Source organism: Chrysochloris asiatica, unplaced genomic scaffold (assembly GCF_000296735.1).
Source record: "Chrysochloris asiatica unplaced genomic scaffold, ChrAsi1.0 scaffold00096, whole genome shotgun sequence".
Classification (NCBI taxonomy): domain Eukaryota; kingdom Metazoa; phylum Chordata; class Mammalia; order Afrosoricida; family Chrysochloridae; genus Chrysochloris; species Chrysochloris asiatica.
Window position 1 is genome coordinate 4,562,706 of NW_006408614.1, and position 24,007 is coordinate 4,586,712.

Below are 24,007 nucleotides of genomic sequence, written 5' to 3' on the forward strand. Positions count from 1 at the left end.
TCGCTATGGGTTGGTACTGACTTGATGGCACCTAACAACAACAACAACAACATGGGCCAAAAGTTGAACCATGCAGGAAGCATCAAAAAGAGTCATGTACAAAGGAATTGGTTGGTATGCAACCATTTCAGGTGATAGCATTTGATGAAGAACCAGTGATACTGGAGGAAGAAGTACAGCACTGCACTAAAGCTACAGACAAGACCCCAGGAACTGATGGCACACTAACTCACATGGCTGAACAAACAGATGCCACACTGGAGGTGCTCACTTATGCCGACCAGCTAGAAGGGATCCATATTTGGGGCCATTCCAAAGAAAGGTGATCTAGCAGAATTCAGAAATTATGGAAAAGTATATGATAACATGCAAATAAAATCTTGCTAAAATGATACAAAAGCGGCTGCATCCTGTACATTGACAGAGAACTTCCAGAGGTTCAAGTCAGTTTCAGAAGAGGACCTGGAATGAGGGATATCGTTGCTGATGTCAGATGGATCTTGGCTGAAAGAGAATACCAAAAAGATGCTTACCTGTGCTTTATTGACTATGGTCATGGTGTTGGGAGGAGAATATTAACAGTACTATAGTCTGCCAAAAGAGCAAACCAATCTGTGTTGGAAGAAGTACAGCCAGAATGCTCCTTGGAAGCCAAGATGGTCAGACTTCATCTCTCATACTTCAGACTTATTACCAGAAGAGGCCTGGAGAAGGATATCATGTTTAGTAAAGTGGAGGGTCAGAGAAAAAGAGGAAGACCCCTCCCAACGAGATGGATTAGCACAGTGACAGCAACAATGGACTCAGGCTTAGCAACAATTGTGAAGTTGGCGTGGGAACGGGCAGTGTTTCTTTGTGTTGTGCATAGGATCACTATGAGTCTGTGCCAAGTCGATGGCACCTAACAATAACAGCAACATCTAATAACACAAAGTTTTCCTAGGGTACTTCGGGGACTTCAAAAATGGTTGTAGCGGTCCCTTGGCAGTCAACTATCAGAAACGTAAGCTGACATTGAGAAGACGATGCAGAATGAGCGGTGGCATTGCTAATGTCAGATGGATTTTGGCTGAAAGTAGAGCATATCACAAATATGTTGACCTGTGTTTGATTGACTGTGCAAAGGCATTCAACTGTGTGAATCTTGACAAATTGTGGAGGAGTTGGGTGTATCTTGGTCTGGCCAAGAGAGCAAGAGTTACCTTAGAAGAACAACTAGGTTTGCGATAACATGTAGTATTTGTACTTTAGTCAGTAATGTGAAGGCCAGGAGAAATAACATTCGTGGTTATAGACAGTTTGGTTCTGATAACGAGAAGAAGCTGTAGTCTAGTTCACAGTGATGTCCTCTGGGCTCCTGGAAATACATAGGTGAGGCCTCAGCTCTCCCTCTAGCTAGTGTGTCCTTATTCTCTCCCTGGAGACACCTCTAAAGTTGTGGGATTAAACATCACCAGGCCACTTTATGGGTTGTTTTATGTACTCCTTTGTCTTTATTGGATGTCTAGTGCTCTGTATGTCAGTGCCAGGTACAGCATATTTGCAATCCTCTTTTGGATTGATAGATCGAATATAAGTGTGTCCGTTGTAGCCTACATTTTTAAAGACCATGTTAGGTTTGGGACTGTGACAGAAATTCAGGCAGCAAAAGTCACATGAGAATCTCATGGGAAAGGAAACTGAAATTGGATGTTGTAGAGGGAGTTGAGGGGATCCGAACGAGCCAACTGTGCATACCGCAGTGTTGCTCCATTGTCTCCTGCCAGCCTGCTCTCATGAACTCTTTTGTCTTCCTTTCTTGTTAGCTTCCTTCGTCTTCCACGTGGGGCCAGCAGTCTAGTACAGCGACTTGTCAGTCACAGGCCACGCTCTCCCTGGCTGAGATCCAAAAGCTCGAAGAAGAACGAGAGCGGCAGCTTCGCGACGAGGTCAGTTTCACAGTAGGAGGTTCTGGTTACTGAAGAAAGTGACTTCTGTCACACTTGGCTGGCTTCTTTGGTCACGCACAAATGCCGACCCCACACGCAGTGGAACAAGGTACTGCCCAGTCCTGTGCCACTGACCACGAGCCCTTGTGATACATACGGCTTCCGTTGGCTGGTTTTTGCAAGTAGATTTAGAGTTTTCTTCCTGGTCTGTCTTAGTCCGGAAACTCCGTGCAAACCTGTCCAGCATGAAACCAGCACACAAACCACCACAGATAGTTATGTTTGCTGGGATTTGACCCCGTGTCTATAGTTATGTTTGCTGGGAATTGACCCCATGTCTAGCAATGAAAGGTGAAACACCACTCCCTCCTCTGACCAACATGGAGGATCTCATAGGAATGACATTAAAATTGGGTAGCACAAATGTTCATGTTTACCGGAACATTTTACCACTGCTCTCAAGAATAACTCACAAGTAAAGTTACATGGGTTGTTTAAAATTATGGGGGAGTTTTTTGCAACATATTGTAAAAGGAGCTCTGGTAGCGTGGTGGTTACAAATCAGGCTGCTAATCTCACGGTCAGCAGTTTGAAACTCCCAGCTGTTCCATGGGAGAAAGATGAGGCTTTCTGCTCCGGTAAAGATTTACAGCCTCGGAAACCCTCTTATAGGGTCGCTATGAGTTGAAACCGACTCCACGGCACATAACAACAACAACAACAATTCTCTTATAAATTGGGTGTTTAAAGTACAGAGTACAATTTTCTCTATATTGGGTTTCCTGACTAACCTAAAAAGATCAATATGACAAAGTACCTCTGCTTTTAAGTTGATAATTGTCTAGTTTACGTTAGTCAGGATGCCAAGGAGTGACAGACAAAAATACAGAGTCAAGATGGCGGTCCTTACCAGGAGACAAGGTTTGGATCAGCATGCCATTAGGTGCCCCATTCATTTGTTCATTCATTCATGCTGTAGATCTTGACTAGGTCTCGACTTGGTTGTATCTGGGGATAGAACTGAGATGAAAGCAGACAGAAGAAGGCTTTCTTAGCGCAGAGGGGAGGCAGTCAGGAGAACTAAGTGAAGCATAAGGCCTGGGAGGAGCTAGTGAGCTTAGGACTTGTGGTGCTAGGAGTGTCCATTGTGACAGAGTGTAATCCGGGAGGACCTCTCTGAAGAAAGTTCTTATGGGACAGAATGGTCGTGAGACACGGAGGTGCTGACTACAGAGAGCATCACCAGTGACCACAGCGTTTCTGCACCTTAGTCCCGCCTTCTTAAAACAGCAGCTCCTTCTGAAAGGCTGGCAGCAAACAGATGCAGAGTAGAGCAGCCCTTATTATAAGCTACAAGTTGGTTCAGTCATTTGGGTCTTTGCTGAACAAAAAGCAGTAACCATGGGGATCAGAGTGGGAACCCATGGGTCTTCTTAGTAACTTCTCTGGTGAGACGTTAACAAACGCCTCTTATTTATTTGCCTTTGATAAATGTTTATTATTATTATTATTATTATTAAATGTTTTTATTTTGGATTGAGTGAAAGTTTACAGGGCACATCATCAGCTTCACATTCAACCATTCATGTAGCTTGTTTCATTACATGGATTATTATCCCCTCCATGTATCATCAGTTAACAGTGTTTCTCTCTATCCTCTTTAGCTTTTTTTTTTTTTTTTGGGGTGGGTTGGTAAATGTTTTTTGAGCCTTTACGTCTCCCCACACTCTTCAGAAACTCTATGTCACTAATACCTGGTTCCCGCCTCAGGAACTTAAGATCATTTCATTGTGTTTGTTACCTGGAGACATCTTTCCCAGAACCCTCTACGCTGTTCAGTCAGGATGTGCTCTGCTTAATGCTCTCCCGGCACTCTGTATTTTTGGAATGCCCCTCATTTGCAGGTCCCTTTAGAACAGCTTGTTGTTATTGTTGGTGTTAGGTGTCGTCAAGTTGGTTCCAACTTACAGCAACCTGGAATAGGATTTCTGAGGAGCGGCTGGTGAGCTTGAACCTCTAACCTTGCAGTTCAAACTGATCTTGCAGTCCAGTGCATTAACTCACAGTGCTACACCAGGACTCCAGAACAGCGGTGGGGAACCTTTATTCTGCCAAAATTTATAACACCATTCAACCAAACAAACTTTTCAACATAAAAATTAGCCTGCTATATTTGGTCAAATATTTGATTAACTCACCTCTAGTGTGACAGCTGGAGTCCTGGTTTGGTACTGTGGGATAAAGCACTGGACTGAACTTCAGCTGCTCCTTGGAAACCCTGTGCAGGGTCGCTATGAGTTGGATGGCACTTAACAACATATGGCCTGTGGGCCGGAAATTCCCTCCCCTTGATATATTTTTATGTAACCCCTCTGGACTGATTCTGAGTCCTGGTGTGGCGCTGTGGGTTAATGCATCAGATTGCAAAGCCATTTGAACTGCAAGGTCGGTGGTTCAAGGTCACCAGCTGCTCCTCAGAAACTCTATACAGGGTCGCTATGGGTTGGAACTGACTCGATGGGACATAACAACAAAATAGTTTTCTTAATGGAACATTCATTTTCTCTTCCTAGCTTCTGCTGAACTTTTAATGTATGTCATCTTAATTTAAATTTGCTGGAGGCCTAATTGTCTCTAAATGTTTCTTTTTCTACATTCTTTTTGTTTCATTGACTACTTCACATCCCTTCTAAGGATGTTACTGACCACTTTCTTGAAAGCTAAGGAGCTATGGTGGTGCTGTAGCATAAGCACTGGACTGCTAACCACCAGGTCGTCAGTTCAAATCAGCCAGCTGCTTTGCGGACGAAAGATGAGGGTTTTCGCGCTCATAAAGATTCGTGGTTTTCGAAGCCCTATGTAGTCTGTGAGTTGGAATCAACTTCATGACAGTGGGTTTGGGTGGGTTCTTAAAAGCTGGTTCCTTTTTGCCCTAGTCTTGTTTGTACTGAATTTTGTCATTGGTTTTGGTCTTGGGCTTTCCTGGAAGAAGTCCACATCAAATGTGTGCTGGTTCTGGGCTGCCTGTTTCTGATGAAGAGTAAAGAAAACACTGCAGAAATGTTTGGAAGGGTTTTTGTGCATAGGGCAAACCCCCTCATTTCTTGGTATTGATATATCTTTGCTCTTGAACTGGTCAGCTTTCCCATGGACTTATGCTCCCATCCCTTGACTGGGAGGTCAGCTTGTGATGGGGAGAAGCAGAAGTGTTCTTGGATTTAGCCTCTTCAGAGAGGAGAAGCTCTGCTCTCTGCCACGGGGACTGGGAGAGCACTCTGGGGTCTTTCTGTTCCTTCTTAATGGTTCTCAGCCAGTCTTGGTGGTAGCCTTGCCAGAACCCTGCTGTGTACAATAATCAGCACCCCAATTCCTGAGCTTTTTGCATGAGTCAGCCTGTTCCTGAGCTTCTTTTTCCTTTAGTTAAGTTCTGTTGAGTCAGTTCCCGACTCACAGCTACTCTGTCTGTAGAAGGATTCCCAGGAGCAGCGGGTAGGTTGGAACCACTGACCTTGCAGCTAGTTCAGCGTTTATCCTACAGCGTCACATCAGAACTCTATTAACTTGTGGCTGCTGCTGTTGTTAGGGGCCGTTGAGTCAGTACGGACTCATAGCGACCCCTGTGCACAACAGAATTAAACACTGTCCCGTCCGGTGCCAACCTCAGAATCATGGCTACGTTAGAGTCCATTGCTACTGCCATTGTACCAGTCCATCCAGTTGTGGGGACAGGGTCTTCCTCTTTTTCCCAAGGAACACTCTGTGCTGCTTCCAGCAAAGATGGGTTTGTTATCTTGGCAGTCCATGGTACTTTTGATATTCTCCTCCAACACTAACGCAAATGCATCAGTTCTACGGTCTTCCTTATTCATTGTCTGATGGTCACATGCTCTGATCAAAATGAAGTCTTGTGACAGTTTCAATCTTTTATCCATTTATATGGATGTTGTTTATTGGTCCAGTGGTGAGGATTTTTGTTTTCTTTACGCTGAGATGCAAATCCATACCGAAGGCTATGGCCTTTGATCTTCATCAGTAAGTGTTTTAACCCCTCTTCGCTTTCAGCAAACGAGGTTGTATCATCTGCATATTGCAGGTTGTTAATGAGTCCTCCTCCAATCCTGATGCCACATTTTTCTTCAAATAATCCAATTTCTGGGATTTTGTAATTGGCATACAGATTGAATAAGTATGGTGAAAGAATACAACCTTGACACATGCCTTTGCTAATTTTAAACCATTGTTCTGTTCAAACAACTGCCTCTGGTCCATGTACAGGTTCCTCATGAGCACAATGTAGTGTTCCAGAATACTCAGTCTCCACAGTGTTGTCCATAGTTTATCATGATCCACATAATCAAAAGCCTTTGTATAGTTAGTAAAGCACAGGTAAACAACTTTCTGATATTCTCTGTTTTCTGACAAGATGCACCTGACATCAGCAATGATATCCCTCGTTTCATGGCCTTGTGTGAATCAGGCTGGAGCCTCTGGCAGGTCTCTTGTCAATGTGTGTTTACAACTGTTTTTAAATTATTTTCAGAAAACCTTTACTTGTAAGAGGTATTAATAATATTGCCCAATGTCTTCCACATTCCATTGAGTCACCTCCCTTTGGACTGGGCACAAATGTGGATCTTTTCTACTCAGTTGTCTTCCAAATTTCTTCTCATAGAAGAGTGAGTGCTTCCAGTGTTCCATCACTTTGTTGAAAGAGTTCAGTTGGTAGCCCTTCAAGTCCTGGAAGCTTGGGCTTTCCCAGGGCCTTCAGTGCGCCTTAGACTACTTCCCTTAGCCTCTTGATCGTATGCTACCTCTTGAAATGGTGGAACATCGACCATTTCTTTTTGGTACAGTGACTCTGTGTGTTCTTTCCATCATCTTTTGTTGCTTCCTGCATCATCATTCAATGTTTTGCCCATGTTGTTGTTGTTGTGTGAAGTGCCTTTGAGTCGGTTCTGACTCACAGCAACCCTGTATAGGGTTTTCAAGGAGCAGCTGGTGAGCTTGAACTGCCAACTTTGCGGTTCAAACTGACCTTGCAGTCCAGCACATTAACCCTCTGTACCACACCAGGATGCCTATAGAATCCTTCAATAGCACAAGTAGAGGTTTGAATTTTTTTTTCCAGTCCCTTCAGCTTGAGAAATGCTGAGTGGTTTTCTAACTCTAGGTCTTTGCAAATTTTGTTGTAGTATTTAACTTTGTCTTCTCAAGCTGCTCTTTGAAATTTTCCATTCAGTCTTTTTACCTTTCTTCCATTTGCTTTAGCAACTCTACACTATAGATTATGTTTCAGAATCGCTTCTGACATTCATTTTGGTTTTTACTTCTTTGCTGTCTTCTTAATGACCTTTTGCTTTCCTCCATATGTTCTTGATGTCATCCCACAGTGCTCTTGGTCTTCGGTCGTCAGTGTCTAATGCATCAAAGATGGGTTTGTTCAGGGTCATATTTTGGCTCTTGTGGACTTGATTTAATTTTCTTCAGTTTCAGCTTGAATTTGCATATGAACAATTGAGGGTCTATTTCACAGTCTGTCCTTGGCCTTGTTTTGGCTGATGATACGGAGCTTTTCCACTGTGTATTTCCACAGATGTTGTCAGTTTGATTTCTGTGTATTCCATCTGGTGAGCTTCATGTATACAGTCATCTTTTATGTTGTTTTAAAAAAGCAACGGTATTTATAATGAAGAAATCATTGGTCTTGCATCGTTTCTATCACCAAGCCCATGTTTTCTGACTACTGATCCTTCCTGTTTATTTTCAACCTTTGCATTCCAATCACCAGTAATTATCAATACATCTTGATTGCATGTTTGATCAATTTTAGACTGAAGAAGTTGGTAGAATTCTTTAATTTCATCATTGCTGGCTTTAGTGGTTGATGCGTAAATTTATATCATAGTGTTATTAACTTGTCTTCCTTATAGGCATTTGGATATTATCCTATCACAGACAGTGTTGGGCATCAAGACATATCTTGATGTGTTCTTTTTGATGATGAATGAGACATTATTCCTCTTCAGTTTGTCATTTCTGGCATAGTAAACCATGTGATTGTCAGATTAAAAATGGCCAATACCAGTCCATTTCAGCTCACTAATGCTTAGGATATCAATGTTTTTGCATTCCATTTCATTTTTGGCAGTTTCCAATTCTCCTAGATTCAGACTTGGTGAATTCCATGTTCTGATTTTTAATGGATGTTTACAACTGTTTCTCTTCATTCTCAGTTTTGCTCCATCAGCAACTGAAGGTCCCAAACCATTCACGTCATCACAGTCAACTCTACTTTGAGGAGGCAGCTCTTTCCCAGTCGCGTTTTGAGTGCCTTCCAACCTGAGGGGCTCATCTTCTGGCACTGTATTTGACAATATTATGGTGCTATCTGATAGTGTTCCACTGCTATTCATAAGGTTTTCAGTGATTAAATATTCGAAAGTAGGTTGTTTCTCCTTCTTCCTAGCCTGTCTTCATCTGGAAGCTCATTTGAAACCTGTCCACCATGGTTGCCCCTCCTGGTATTTAAAATACCGCCAAGGCATAACTTCCAGAAACACCGCAATAAGCAAACCACCATAGTACGACAAACTGACAGACAAGTGGGGGTCTTTTTGTTTATATATCAATTTAGTGGGTCTTTTATATAAGGAACCCTGGTGGTCCAGTGAGTTAAGCATGTCACTGCTAACCATAAGGTTGGTGGTTCAAACCCACCAGCCTCTTCACCTTGACCTATAGGTCACTATGAGATGAAATTGACTCCCCTCCAGTGGCTTTACTTCATTTTATTTTTGCTTATTACAATGGTTAGTATTATTTACGTGATTATCACCTTTTAGATCGACCTTGTTTTCTCTCTCCGTAACTTTAAATTTACTCTTTTTTTCAGCTATATGCATTTTATTTCATTTTGTGGGGTGTTGTTAGGAAACTTAATTTCTGTTTAACCAAAAGCTCCACTTAATTTTTAAGAAGTAAATCCTGATTTTGATCCCTCTGACAATTTCCACCTTTATTTGCACCAGAAGAATGAACTCGGTCGTGTTTTATATCATTGTATGTAGCTACAGTGTCTTTGCAAGGAACTGACGTAGCGTAGTGGTTACGAATTGGGCTGCTAACCTCAAGGTCAGCAGTTGGAAACTACCAGCTGTTCTGCAGGAGAAACATGAGGCTTTCTGCTCCCATAAAGATTGACAGCGTCGGAAACCTTATACAGGCTGCAAGTCGGAACTGACTCCACAGCACACTACCACCACAGTGTCTTTGCTCTCCATTAGGCTAGTGGGTTAGGCTTAGGCTTAGGCTTAGGGGAGCTGTTGTCTGAGAATGGGAATGCTGAGCTGCTTTTTGTGCTTGTGTCGCAGCAAAGGCGCCAGCAGAGGGAGCTGATGAAAGCGCTCCAGCAGCAGCAGCAGCAGCAGCAGCAGCAGCAACAGCAGAAACTGTCAGGCTGGGGCAATGTCAGCAAGCCTGCAGGCACCACCAAGTCCCTCCTGGAGATACAGCAGGAAGAGGCCAGGCAGATGCAGAAGCAGCAGCAGCAGCAGCAGCAGCAGCAGCAGCCGCAGCAGCCAAGTCGAGCCCGGAGTACCACGGTGGGTCCATCCTCCCAAACTGTCAGCCCGTGGGCTGTTTGTCTTTCAGTGTTTCCAGTGGTTTAACGGCATAAAATGGTATCTGTTTCTTTAACAGCATTCCAACCTGCATACCAGCATTGGGAATTCTGTTTGGGGATCTATAAATACAGGTCCCCCGACCCAGTGGGCATCAGACCTGGTCAGTAGTATCTGGAGTAATGCCGACACCAAAAATTCCAACATGGGATTCTGGGATGATGCTGTGAAAGAGGTGGGACCTAGGAATTCAACCAATAAAAATAAAAACAACACCAGTCTCAGGTAGGCTCAGTGTGATCAAGCCACTGCTCCTTGCTGTGTGGGGTTTTTGGTTTGGGGGCAGGAAGTTCTTTAGTTTATGTTTGTCCAAGCCCAGGAAGCCAGAGTTGGGGCGGGTACTTTCTTCACTGTAGAAATACACACGTGTTACTTCTTGGGGCTCCTCTGAGAATGTTTCTGCTGCTGAGTGCTTAGTTCATGGCCTCGCACAAGGTACTCCCTAAATCATAGGGGTCGGGTACTCTTTCTGTTGTCAAACATTTCTCTAACGTAGTCTCTAGGTCTTGGCATGCTTTCTGAATTTATATGCTATTTATACTATAATACTATAACGAATGTTATACGAGGGGCTTCAGAAAGTTTGTGGAAAACTTCAAGATGACTCCAGTCTATTTTTCCATGAGCTTTGGGAAGCCCCTCATGAGCTCTGCTGTGCTGCCCTGACGTGGATCGACTCCGGCAGTGAAGTAGTAACTGGTGTGCACCTTCACCTTCCTCTCCTCTGTGTGCAGTGTGGTTGGTATCAACTACAGGAGTGCAAGCCCCAGCACTCCCACTGTAGCTGTGTGACCTTGGGCAGGACGGAACCTCTCTGAGCCTCAGTTCCCTCATCTGTAAAATGAAGACATTCATGAGAACGTACGGGCATGTGACTGTACCAATTACAGGGAATGCATGTGAAGTGCCTGGCACATAGGAACTGCTTAATAAATGGTAGGGTAGTTGTTAGATCACTTTTTCTAAAGTGAGGGCCACAGTGTCTGCCAGCTTATTGAACATTTCTGCCAGGCACTCTTGGTCTTTAATAACCTCCAGGGACACTACTGCCATTTTACAAATGTGGAAACTGAGGCTTAGCCAAAGTTAAGCAACTTACTTAAGGGTACCTAGGAAGAGCATGATAATTTCTTTTACATAGAAATGTGATGATCACAAGCTAGAAGGTTTTAACCTACTGATAGATTTTTAAGGGGAGGTTGAGTCTGACTTCCCCTGTCCCAAATCCAAATACTCAATTTTTTTTTAATTCTTATTTTTGGAGCCAAGCATTCATTGGATTACTGGACAGTCATCCGGTGTTGCAAAGATACTCTCTATTTATGGTGTTGTAGTATAATTATTATAGTAACAGATTCTGGGAATATAATATCGCCCTATTGTTTTGCTTCAGTAAATCTGTAGGTGTGTCTAACCGGCAGAATAAGAAAGTAGAAGAAGAAGAAAAGTTGCTGAAGCTCTTTCAGGGAGTAAATAAAGCCCAGGATGGATTTACCCAGTGGTGTGAACAGATGCTTCATGCCCTTAATACGGCAAATAACTTGGATGGTAAGACTTGGGGAGGGACCCCAGCATGTGGAATGGCGAGGCAGGCCTCCAGAGAGGCTGGCTGGTTGGAGCAATGAGCCTGCCCTCACAAGGTGAAATCTGCCAAGGTCAAGTCCCACCCCTACTGTGAGCTTTAGTAGTATTCCTGTAAGAAGAGTCCTGGGATGCTAAGCTCAACTAGGTTCTCGATGGTCGCCATCTCAAGCAGCTTTAACAACATACAGGACAAAGGAGGCCATAGCACACCCTCCTCGTTGTGTGAGGGACAGCGTCAGTGCCGGCTAGAGTAAGTCATGGTGGGGAAAAGTCAGCCTGAAAGAGGAGGGTCAGATGATAGGACAGTGTCTCCGTCCTCCCTGGGTTGTGGGTGGGCAGCTCAGGCAACAGAGTAATTAGACTGACTTTGTATAGGATAAAACTGTGGTCAGTACGTGATCATGAAAAGGGTTTAGCACACCTGGCAGACCAGACAGACTTGCTCGCTGCTCACAGTCCTCTCTGCCTTCCACGGGAGTGAGCCCCACCCTCTGTCCAAGAGTCTGTACAGAAACCGGTTGGGCACGTTATAGATGAAGAGGACAAGTCTGCCTCTGGTATCTTCGCTCTGGGATGAAACCAGTCACCATCGAGTTGGCTCCGACTCATGGCAGCATCTTGATGTGAGAATGGAACTCTGGTCCACAGGGTTTTCAAGGACTGATTTTTTTTGACATTCGAATGCTGGGTTTGTCTTCTGAGGCACCTTGGTAGACTTGAACCACCCGTCTTTCAGTTAGCAGCCAAGCATGGTAACAGTTGGCTGCACCACTCAGGGACTCCTGCCTAAAATTAAGGCTCCATTAAAATCAGAGCCCTGCAGGGGCTGAAAGGTTCTTCTGCAGCATTGGAGTGGACACCTGATGGTCTAGAAGTCTAAGAGAAAACATTAGTCCTAACAGCAGCAACTGCCATACATTAAGTAAGCACCGACCATGGGCTTGGCACTTTCTGGAGGTTAATGTTTGTTAACCTTGTTTATTTTTGCAGTGATTTTATAAGGTACCTTTACAATATAGGTGATGTTCTCTCCATTTTATAAACTAGGAAACGGAGGCTCAGAATGGTTTAGTATAACTCATCCAGGTCACACAGCCAGTAAAATTTCAGAGTCAGGTGTTCATCCCATGTCTGTCTTATCTCTTACACTTGGACTTTGCTTCTGTGCCACACTGCTTGTGTGTTCCATCTGATTTCTCTTAAATGGCTCTGGGTGAATTCAAAGCTTCAAGAGGAGATGGCTGTATCTTTAGTCTCTGTTGTGGTGTCTAGCACACATTGCAGCACAGAATACATGTTAATTGCATTCGATAAAAGAAAGCTTGAACCCCTAAATCAGCTTTAGGCAAGCACTGGTTTTAATCAGCCATAACAGTGAGTGAAGTTAGACCTGTGCTACATCTTGTGCTGTTTTCAAATAATGTTGACATTGCAGTGGTAGTGGGGGTTTCTGTCTCTAGAGTAAGGATCACTTAGAATACAGTATGTGAGCATACTGGTCATGTGTACACCATTAACTTGGGTATTAGGTGTGAGTAGCCATGAAAACCGACGCTGGTGGTATTATTATGTGGCACACCACTATTTCACGGTTACTCTTGGTGTCTTCTCCCCCACCCCTCTTGCAGTTCCTACATTTGTTTCTTTCCTGAAAGAAGTAGAATCTCCTTACGAAGTCCATGATTATATCAGGGCCTACTTAGGAGACACCTCAGAGGCCAAGGAGTTTGCCAAGCAGTTCCTCGAGCGTCGTGCCAAACAGAAAGCTAACCAACAGCGTCAGCAGCAGCAGCCACCGCCGCCGCCGCCGCAGGTATGAGGGTGAGGTGTGAGGGCGCCACCTCCAGGAGTGAGGGAGTCTCAGTACTTGTCAATGCCACGGGACCAGAGATGTGCAAACTAAGACAGAGGTGCCCCTTGTGTGCATAGAAAATACAGCCATTCATTCTGTAGTGGGCATGGCAGTGTCCGCTTTCTAAAGTCCTGTTGTTGTTGTTGTTGTTAAGTACCATGGAGTCAGTTCCAACTATATGTGCTTTAATCAGATCACCATCTCCACCCTTGGAGACCCACCCGTTAGCTCTGAATAGTTCTAACCACATGAGTGTGTGATCCCTGGCTCTAGTGCAGGAGACCTGCTGGCCCGGGGACTGGGTCCAACCTGGCGTATGTTGGTGAGGGAGCTATAACAATGTACACTTTTCCTGAAAAAGAAGTTGGCTAGGCTCTTGGAAATGCTAAAGAATATTCATAGCCTTGAGTTCCATTATTTCTGTTAGAAATAACCAGTCCTCGAAACATACTTCTATGGGTGTGTTACAACCACCAGGTTTTACATTGCTTATGTGGATGGCCGACAGGAAAGCTGTAAGCACTGTCGCAAGCATGAGGAAAGTGACCTTAAACGTCACGGGCACCGACTGTGTACAGCATACAGAAGGCACTGGTGCTTGAGGAGTGGCGCCCCCGTGTGGTGGGGCAGCAGGTGGAGGCTCAGCAGAGCCAGCTCTCCTCACTGCTTTCTCAGCTCCCTTGCCCTCTGCCCTCAGCCGTCAGCTCTCAGCTGGCTCATTGGAGTTGATTCCAGTTCCCAATGAGTTGCTTTCATAAGATCTGGTAAATATGCACGACTGGTGCACTAAGTTTCTTAGTGAAACTTTTTTTCTTCTCAGGTGGTAGCAAGTGTTCTGGGATGGTATTTGGGGGCCGGATCCCTTCAGCTATTGCCAGTAGGTGGGCAGTGTGTGATGTGAACCTTGTTTGACAACATGCTACCGGTGTTCTATAGCCCATCCTCCTCTCTCTCTCAGGGGCCAGGGGACAGAGGAGCTTTTGGTTTGGAGGAAGAGAGGTGTGTCAGTTGGCTGGGTGCAGAGATCCCTGTCACATCCCCATATGCACTAGAGGAGCCTAGACAGTTACCAGACAGGCCTTGGCAGCACTTACTGCTAGAGTGAAATATCAGAGATGAAGGAAAATGGTGGCTCAATGACCACTTTCTTGTCTTATTATTTCTAGAACATGCTAAGCTTTCTGTTTTTAAAGAAAACATCACTTGGTCATGTGAGGATAAAACAACTGTTTCTATTAGCACCGCTTCCTCACTTATCATTTCCCTTCTGCTGTCTTATCTCACAGGATTCTGTGTGGGGGATGAACCACAGTACACTCCATTCAGTATTTCAGACCAATCAAAGCAACAACCAACAATCCAACTTTGAAGCCGTACAGAGTGGCAAGAAGAAAAAAAAGCAGAAGATGGTCCGAGCAGATCCCAGTTTATTAGGTGAGCACAGGCCTGAAGTATCTCTAGGTGTTGGGCACACACAGGTGATCAAGGAGGGTATTGTATGTATGTGGGTCCCCGAGTTCCAGTCAGCTGCAAGTAAGGAGCTAGTTTGACTGGACACTTCCTGTCCAGTGGGAAGGAAGGAAGTCAGTGGAATACTGTGTGGAATGTGAGCTCTAAGGCATTCTTCTGGGTGAGTATGAATTTCCCTACAGGGCTTTTCAGTGTGGCTGGGCACTAATGTTAGTGGTGCTACAGTTTAAACTGTAGGAGCGAGTTGGCTGGAAACAGACTGTGACTCTCGTCAGATGTGCACAGAAGAGAGCTGGAACTTGATGCTCTCCATGCACCTGTCGTACGGCTCTCAGATAGCCCAGAGGCTTGGCCCTTTCCCTGGAGCCCACTGCTGCTGGGAGTGGAGCTGGGCTTCTGGAGCAGGCTTATCGGCCTAGTTTCTACAGACGGAGCAGCTGCATGGGGAGATTGACACTTGTGTTGGGGTTGCAGAGACAGGCAGGAGGGCTGACGGACGGTATTTAGGATCATATACAGCCTGGGTGGGTGTAGCTGCTGGGCTGCCCATGTTGCCTTAATGGGCCTCGCAACATTATTCTCAGAGAAAGATGAGATGAAAATGATTCTCAGCGTATGAATGCAAAATCCACAGGCTGTACTACAACCATGCTCTCTGAAAGAGGAACGGGCAGGTTGGCAGTTTGGGATGTTAGCAAGCTGCAGGAGACGTGGAGAGGCACAGGTGGCTTGTAGCAGGTGTGCTGCTGGGATAGAAGGGAGTTAGGTGGATTTCAGAAACGGGGCTCCAGCCAATTCGACAAGGTTTCTGGCTGCAGAGACAGGATGGATGGTGTTGCCATTGCTAAACTGATGAACCCTGGACAGTGAGCAGGCTCCTGGAGGAAGGACAGCAAGACCTAAAGCAGAGATGCCCTGGGAATCCCCACCACATGCAGTAGGTTCAGCTGTGTCTCATGTTGAAGAAAACAAGAGGGACAAAAATTTAGCATAGAAATCTGGTGAAATTCTGTTTCCTTCTTCTGCCTGCTTCAGGGTCATCACTGATTGAGGACAGGTGGAATTGTCAAATATGTCCTACAGTGGTGACTGGAATGGGTGTGTGTAGATGTCAAAGTCTCCTGTGTATTCTAGCACAGACAGCTCCCAGCCCCAGGAAGCTGTGGGAGAACCTGGCTTGTCTAGGGAGACTTCTCCAACAGTGAGTGAAGCTCTTCAGAGGTAAATTTTGTACCTGACACTGTCTCCCACCGCAGATCTAGGAGGAAGGGGACTTGGAAGCCTCTCCAAGGCCATAGTAGGAATAGAGTGTAAGGAATCCAGGTGTCTTCAGGTGGAAGAAAACGAAACCGGCTCAGTTCACAGAGACATAAAACTGCCATACAGACCAGGGAGGAAAACTGGATAGGTTGTGGTTATGTGGACCCTTTTATGAAGATTTCTGTGTAGCTAAACTGCCCTCTGGAAGTTTCCCTGAGGATTGCTGCATTCTGCCCTTTACCTTCTTAGTTCTGTGTATGATTCGTTTTTGTTCGTGTGGACCATCAAGTTGGTTCCGACTCATTGCAACCTGTTCTGTTTTCTTCATAGGGTTTCCAAGAAGCAGCTGTTGCGTTTGAACCGCTGATCTTGTGGTTTGCGATCCAGTGCTTATCCTACAGTGCCACACCAAGACTCCTCTATCTGTTTTTAGAGGCACTGCAGGGTAATGCGCGGGACTGTAAGGTTGGCGATTCAAACCCACCAGCTGCTCCTTTGAAACCCTCTAAGGGTTGCTGTGAGTTGGAACCGACTCACAGCCTTTAACAACAGCAACAATAAAATATCTCTTAGTCACAAGTTTTCCCGTGGAAAGAAGATAGGTTCTAATTTAAAACACAAGGACCCATAGAAAAAAGTCCTTTGAACCCTTAGCTTCTAAAACTAGCCAGCAGAGGGAGCTCCAGCCTCATGGCCTCTCCTTCATGGCCTTTGTGAGCCCAGCTGCACTTCGTTCTGAGAACAGTGTTTGCACCCCTCCTGCACCTGGGAGAGGGAGTCTGCTCTTGGGGACTGTAGACTGTAGTCTCTCAAGTGGGAGCTTCCTCCTCCTCTGGCCTTAGGTTCTTGGCTGCTCAGAGCTTCCCCCCTGTCAGGTGGGGAGAAGCCAGGCCCAGCTGGTTGTTTCTCTAATGACAGTAAACGAGAGAACAGTTCTGTTGAGAGCCCAGCCCACTGGGCAATAGTGTTGCCCTCCACCCTTCATCTTTGCATAATCAAAATTAATCTCATTAGAGAAAAGTGTCTATAACAGTAATATGACTTCATTATTGTTTCTGTCACATTCATCTGCTATTCTGTGAGATATTCAAGGAGCCTTCAAAAAGTTTGTGGGAAACTATTTCACATTTTCATTTCATTTTTCTATGAACTTTTTGACGGTCTTCCCTCCCTCTCCCCCCCCCCCATTATATTTAACTAAGCTGTTAATTACAAAAAATATGAACACTAAGCCTTTTAGTGTTTTCAAAGGAAAAAAGTCTAGTGGGTCATGGGAACACCATGGAAGGAGTAGAACTCGGGGCAGGATTTGGAATCCCAGCCTCTCCATATAGTAAACCTTGAAGGCAGCCTCTCCCACAGCTCCCTTCGTGATAAATAGGAGTGCTTACTTTTTCAAATCATGGTATTTTTGAGTCGAGGATGCAGTGTAATTGACTCTTGGTTATGTAAGGCCTTTTATTTGTGGTTGTTGTTTAGTTTGGGTACATTTTAAATGTGTGTTTGTTTGACAACTTGAACAGTGAAAACCCAAAGGGAGGGTAGAGAAACCCAAGTAAAATGGACAGAGTGGTTTTAAGGCTGGCCAGCACCTCCTGCTTACTGTTTTGGTATTACAGCCACGGCTAAAAGCCTTTGAAATTGTATTCAGAGCCGAATAGCTCATTCAGAATGGCCTTTCTAATAGCACCGTTTCTCAATCTCGGAAAGAGCCCTGTTGGCGCAGTGGGGTAAGCGTTTGAATGTTAACCACAGGGTCAGCAGTTCAAACTCACCAGCCACTCAGAGGGAGAAAGATGAGGCTGAAGCTCCTGTAAGGCAGCTATGGATTGGAATTGCCTTCCTGGCAGTGGATTTTACCAAATCTCTGTTTATGGATGGAGAGTTTTAAAAAGCCGCACGCCTGGGCCTGCTGGCAGTGGAAGTTCCGAGACCAGCAGGACTGTGAGCAGTGCTTTTGTGCAGCTCGTTGTCCGTTTTCCAGAGACTAGTTTGGCGGCTCCTAGGTATTGCTGCTGATACGAGTTGAAGCGTTTCCATCTTACTGCTCACTCTTCTGTGAGGTAGGAGTCTGGGTTGCTAGGGTCTCCTCGTGCATCTTCCCTGAATCATCCTGCCTGAACATTCCCAGGGGCTGGGGGAAGTAAGTCTGGGCTGAAAGGAGTATTGACCGTGAGTGGCTTTCACGCATACCACACTCTGCAGACGTTGCTCAGCCTTCCCTCGGGCTTCTTCTTCTTAGTGGCTGCAGGTCAGTTCCGACTTAGAGCTGCCCTGTGTAGGGATTCTGAGGCTGTATTTCTTTATGGGAGCAGAAAGCCCCATCTTTCTCCTCTAGAGCGGCTGGTGGACTTGAACTGCTGACCACATGGTTAGCAGTCCAGTGCTTATCCCACAGCACTCCCACTTCTTTTGGTGGTGGCGTGCAGTTCTCCTGAAGCAGCTATGATGGGTTTGTTTGTTCTCTTTTCCGGTTATGCCAGAACCCTGAGAGAGATACCAGGTGAAAACCCAAACCTCTCTCTCTCTCTCTCTGACTCTCTCTCTCTCTCTCTCTCTCTGACTCTCTCTCTCTGACTCTCTCTCTCTGACTCTCTCTCTCTCTGACTCTCTCTCTCTCATCCCTGTGGTATATTCTAAGCAAGAAACAGGATGTTTCAAGAATTTGGTGGGAAAATCCCATGATCTTTTAACCCCATTTTCCCGGCACTGTTTGAAAGTCCCCACCCCCTGTAGACCCAAGCCACACTGACTGGCATCTGCGGTGTCCCTCACAGCTGGTCTCCCCTGCAGGTTTTTCAGTAAACGCGTCATCGGAGCGACTCAACATGGGCGAAATCGAGACTGTGGATGACTACTGAGCACGTGCCGTGGCCTGGCCTTCCTCTCTTGTCTGCTATCCTGGACCCTGCCTCTGGACCCTGCTCTCGCATCAGCCCCTCCCATTCTCTGCAGCCGACCACAGAGCCCCTCACCTTGCCTTGTAGCCTTTTTGGTCCAAGATTCCTGAAACCGTCTTTGTTGGTGAACATCTCCGACTGTCTCATCTTGGGGGTGGCAGTTGGGAGGCCCCCCAACAAGGCTGGTTTTGGGCAGCACGTGTTTCCTGTGCCGTGATTTCCATCAACTGTCCCCCAGAGAGAGTTGGGATCTGCCACGTCCTTCTCTTGTCACTTTCTTCCTCCTCATCCCCTCCAGGGCAAGGGGGTCTCTCTGGTGCAATCGTGAAGAGAGTTCATGCTCAACAGACCTTGCTTGGTTGACAGCACCAAGGAAGCCGGTGGACTGTGGTGACGGTGTCCGCCAAGGCGGGCAAAGCTTGCCCCGTCCACCCGGTGTTGCCATAGCTAACTTTGGGATTGCATCCACGAGTCCCCCCCAGTGGGTGGAGTTTAGCTTGGATGGTTTGAGGACCCCTTTGCCTGTTCTTTCTGAGGATCCTTTCAGAGAAAGGATTCGTGTTTTTCTTCATTAGATAGCGGCTTCCAAGCGGGTGGTCTCTTCCCTAGTGTACTCCCACCTGCTTGGACGAAGGAGACCCTGTGGCCTGGGAGAGAGACTTATTCTTAATTTTTCTTTCTTACAAAAAACTGATTTTTTTCCATAAATATTTTTACTTCAGAGGACTAGGACCAGTTTGTTTGGGCCCTTCTGCTGAAAATTTGTCTCGTTTAAGAGGCAGCTAGAATCTTTACCATATGTATGAATTTGTATAATTTCATTTTGGATAGGGATAAACTTTTCCTCTGATAAAAGCTCAGAATGTTGTCTGGTTCCTCAGAGCACTGTGTGTGTGTCTTACTGTGGTTCCTAAAAAGGTTTTGTCAAGAGATTTATGGAATAGCAAGTTGTCTTTTTTGCAAAAAGAACGTGCACAACTTGCCTGTAGAAACCACTATGAGGATGAGGCTGTGAGGGGAGGCGGAGGGGGGAAGGGAGGCGACGGCAGAGGAGACGCTCACTCGCTCTGGCTTCTTCTGGTGGCCTCCTCGCACCCCTTTGCTTCAGGTAGAAACATGGTCCAGCAGATGCTCCTCCTGTCTCCACCAGCCCCTCAAAGACCAGCTCCGGGATTGCCAATCCCACTGGGGGCTGGAGCCGTCGGACAACTGTCCCGGGGTCAGATGGCTCCGTGCGCAGCACCTTTTCCTCCTGTTCTCAGCACCCACGGGGGCTGAGAGTTGCTCTGAGAGCAGTTTGGTTTGGGATGATTTTATTTGGTTTCTGTTTTTCTCATTTGGATCACCATTCTATCCCTTCTTGCCTCCCTCCTGTCCCAAACATGTACAATAACTCTACAGAGACTGCTACCGTGTGTATATAGTTTTTGGATCGAATAGCATGAGGAGACAGGGCACCATTACAAATTGGAACACCTGGCTCTCCTTTGCTTTGTAAATTCAAAACTGGGGAGGGGGTGGGAAAGAGGGATAGTTAAAATGTTTACAAAACTTTACGCTTCCTCGGAACTTTTGCCAGCGTGGAGGAAAAATAAAGAACTTCAATAAAACCTGGTTGTCCTCTGTCTGTGTGAACCTCCTGTACTTGCCTTGGTGGAGACAAGTTTGGCATTAAATGGTCCCTCCCTGCTGTGGGAAAGCTCCAAGCAAACGCGTGCCCGGGACCTGGAGATGGCAGCTGGCATGGCCTGCGAACACTGGCCGGCTCTGTCCTAGAGACCAGAGAGGTCAAGGTAAACACCGGTGGTGAGCTTGACCAGATGTCTGTCTTTCTCTGACAGTGTCAGAAGTGCCCCTTCCTGCTCACCTGTGGGGCATCTCCTGCCCTCCCACCCACAGACACTCCCCCTCGGCTCCTGCCCCTCCAGAACCTGCTTCCACCTTCTAAACTAGACTGTTTACTCAGGGGGAAAAAAAAACTCAGGTGTGGAGTGGCCACATTAGGGGAGATCACAGTCATTTCAGTCATGGAACATTCTATGTGCTTGACCAGGAGACTTTGCTTCTCCTTGTGGAATTTCCCACTTGGCCCTAGGAGTGATGGTTTGTGTCTCCCTTGATTCTGCTCGCTCTCCCATTCTCTGCTCATTCATTCACTGACTCGGGGCCACTGCTTGCTTATCTGTTTTGAGAAGCTCATTTCCAAATTCCCTTAGCTATACCTCAGTTTTGGAATATTTGTTTTGTACACAGTTTCCAGTTACTTTCATGAAGAGAAACAACTTAGCAGACAGTTTGCAGGCGTGCGCTCTCCACAAGGGAGGTGGTGCTGAGCTGGCCTCTCCTTCCCAGTAGTCTCGGGGGTCACACTTGCTGTGTGACTGTGGACTTCCTCAGGAGTCACCACTGTCCCACATTGGTAGAGCACTTTACTGTCTCGGCAGTCACAAGTCACTCACCCGCTGAGTCGTCTCCATGGGCTGAGCATGGGGACCACTTGTGGAAAATCTGCATCAAGAGCGCCTGCATCTGCCTAGGGGCACTAGAGCACCCTCATGGGCTCCCAGTTGAGCAAGTCCGTTTTTTAAATTTCTGGATAGATCACGGTACTTCGGGCTTCAGTTTAAATAATTGTGTTTTTTTAGGGCAACCAGTATAATTTTATTTTAAACACAGTTATCTTAAAATGTATTTGACCTGGTGAAGAAACCCAACTTATATAAAGTATCCCTCTCCTGGGTCTAGGAAGTTCTCAGCACAGGGATGGTTTCTGCTCTGACACTGAGGCAAGACAAGGGGGCGTGGCCTGGAGCTGTCACATGGCTGCAGTGGCTCCTGGGCCCTGAGCTTCCCTGCAGGGTGGGGTGTGTCTAGGCAGTTATTGGCAGAATTTGTAAATGGCAACTGGGCAGAGCAGGACAGAGGCCAGGCCCAAGTCATGGCGGCAGACTTCCAGAGCTAGGCCTGCCTGCAGGAAGGACTGAGAGGCTGTTTGACTGAACTTGTGTCTTAGTTAATCTCATTACTTCTAACTTGATCCAACTGCACATTGTAGCCGGTCACTTCCTTGATGTGTGACCGTTAACAGTGGCATTTCAAAGAAGCAGTGAGAGGGCATGATGGGTGTCAGATTGGGACAAGGGTTGAAAAGTGGAGGTAGGAAATCAGCTTCGGTTGATGGGCGTTATCCATCCTCTGCAGGAAGTTAGAGGACTTAAGATGCTCCCATTTTACAGAGGGGGATGCTGCTCAAGGGCGGAGGCTTCCAGCCCAGAACTGACCTTTCCAAACACTGCCCAGGGCATCTCTCAGTGCCAACACAACTCCCCGGCTGCCTCCTCCAGCAACTGAAGCAACCCAAGCTGGACCTCGGCCAGCATCCAGAGCAGGGATCTTTCAGATCTAAGGAACCAACCCATCAGTCATGGGGTCAACTTCCAAGTGGGGAGCCCACTGCTTGTGCTTCCTGAAGTTCTCCCCACAGAGAAGTGTGTCTGTGTCACAGGGCCACTAAAGAAGGACAGGGCGGGGTGGTATCGGAAAGGTTTAATGGCCACAGGGCCGATACTTAACTTCCATTAGTTGTAAGGAAGGCTGGAAAGTTGGAATTTAAGTTGTAGTACTTCACCACGCCAAATGCCATCGGGATTTGGAGAAACAATATTGTAGTTAACAGTCATGTTATGAAATCAGGAACTATTTCTGTTTGGGATGACTGAGCTTGCTCCCTCGGCCACAGAGAAGGGATTCTAGCAGCCACCCCAGCTTCACGAGAACTTCAGTCTTTTCCAGGAAGGAACAGAGAACAAGCTCTGGTTTGGGGCCCAGGAACAGTTTCCAGTGGCCCAACCTTGCTGGGTCTAGTATCACTCGTGTCTGCACGGTCTGTTATTTTTATAGTGTGAATCTGGTACCATGCTATCAGGTTTGAATGTTGGTTTCATCACTTATTTTGGGCAAGTTTCTGTATTTCTGCCTCCCCATTGGTGACTTCATACGGTAAGCTCTGGACTGTGAACCACAAGGTCCGCAGTTGGAGCCTGCCAGTCACTCTGCGGGAGAAAGATGAGGCTTTCTGCTCCCATAAAGATTTAAATACAGCCTTAGAAATACAGGGTCGCTATGAATCGGAACCGACTTGATGGCACTTGACAATAACAACCACCTGTGAAGTAGGAATCATCAGGTAACGTAAAGTGTATTTAAAAGACATACTACATGCCCAGCACGTAAGTACTTGATATTTACTACTTGTAGGCTGTTTTACGAGTGAAAAGGGATTTTGTGGGCTCACATGGATGTAGTGTTGTTACAGGATACCATCAGGTTGCTTCCAACTCAGTAACCCTGTGCCTCTCAGAACAAGACTGTCCTTGGTTCAACCCCAGCCTCACAGTCTTTACTCCTGAGCCCATGGGTGCTGCCATTGCCGATCGGTTTTGTTGTGGGACTTGCCCTTCTTCATTAGCTCTCCAGTTTGCCCTCTTTAGTGACTGGTCCCTCCGGACAACATGCCCAAAGAACAGGAGATGGACGTCTTGCTGTCCTGGCTTCTAAGAAGAATTCTGACCATATTTCTTCCAAGAAAGATTTGTTTTTCTGACATAGATGCCTCTTGTATGTGGTTTCTGAGGAGCAGCTGGTGGATTTGAACTATTGACCTTGTGGTTAGCAGTCCAGTGCAGATCCTACATTGCCACACTAGGATGCAGTGATGTTGTTGTTGTTGTTAAGTGCCATCGAGTCGGGTCCGACCCATAGCGACCCTGTACAGGGTTTCCGAGGGTGTAAATCTTTACGGGAGTAGAAAGCCTCATCTTTCTCCCGCGGAGCAGCTGGTAGTTTCGAACCGCTGACCTTAAGGTTCGCAGCCCGGATCTTCTGGGTGGACTCAAACCTCCAACCTTTGGTTAGTAGCTAAGAGCACGTTAACCACTTGCACCGCCCAGGTACTCCAACCTCCCTCTTGTTAGAATGTCACTGAGAGTTGATTTCAACTCGGGGACCCTATATGAGAGTAGAACTGCCCCATACAGTTTCCAAGGAACATTGGCACAGTGGCAGCAGCAGTGGGCTCAAGCATGCCCGTGGTTGCGAGGATGGAGCCCGACCCAACAGTGTTGTGTTGTGTTGTGCAGAGGGTCGCTGTGAGTTGGAGGCAACTCAAGGCACCTGCGACAAAGTTTTGTCATGTTTGGATCCTTGGTTGTAATCACTATAGTTTGAGTGCCGTCCGACATCATCTTACAGCACTCTATCAGACCGTATTCTGTACTGAGCCATAGTGGTTTATTGGCTAACTATCCAATGAAAATCAGATCATTGGACCTTCTT

At 46.2% G+C, this 24,007-nt stretch overlaps 1 protein-coding gene across 1 annotated transcript in view; it reads left to right on the forward strand.

Moving 5' to 3' along the window:
* Positions 1 to 18,634, forward strand: part of GIGYF2 (GRB10 interacting GYF protein 2) — a 120,827-nt gene extending 102,193 nt beyond the window's left edge. Inside the window, exons 21-27 of the mRNA XM_006866804.1 lie at positions 1,806 to 1,928; positions 9,299 to 9,529; positions 9,627 to 9,832; positions 11,001 to 11,155; positions 12,820 to 13,004; positions 14,330 to 14,477; positions 18,567 to 18,634. Coding sequence (XP_006866866.1) covers positions 1,806 to 1,928; positions 9,299 to 9,529; positions 9,627 to 9,832; positions 11,001 to 11,155; positions 12,820 to 13,004; positions 14,330 to 14,477; positions 18,567 to 18,634 — 1,116 coding nt within the window. The remainder of the gene's footprint in view (positions 1 to 1,805; positions 1,929 to 9,298; positions 9,530 to 9,626; positions 9,833 to 11,000; positions 11,156 to 12,819; positions 13,005 to 14,329; positions 14,478 to 18,566) is intronic.
* The last annotated feature ends 5,373 nt before the right edge of the window (positions 18,635 to 24,007 follow it).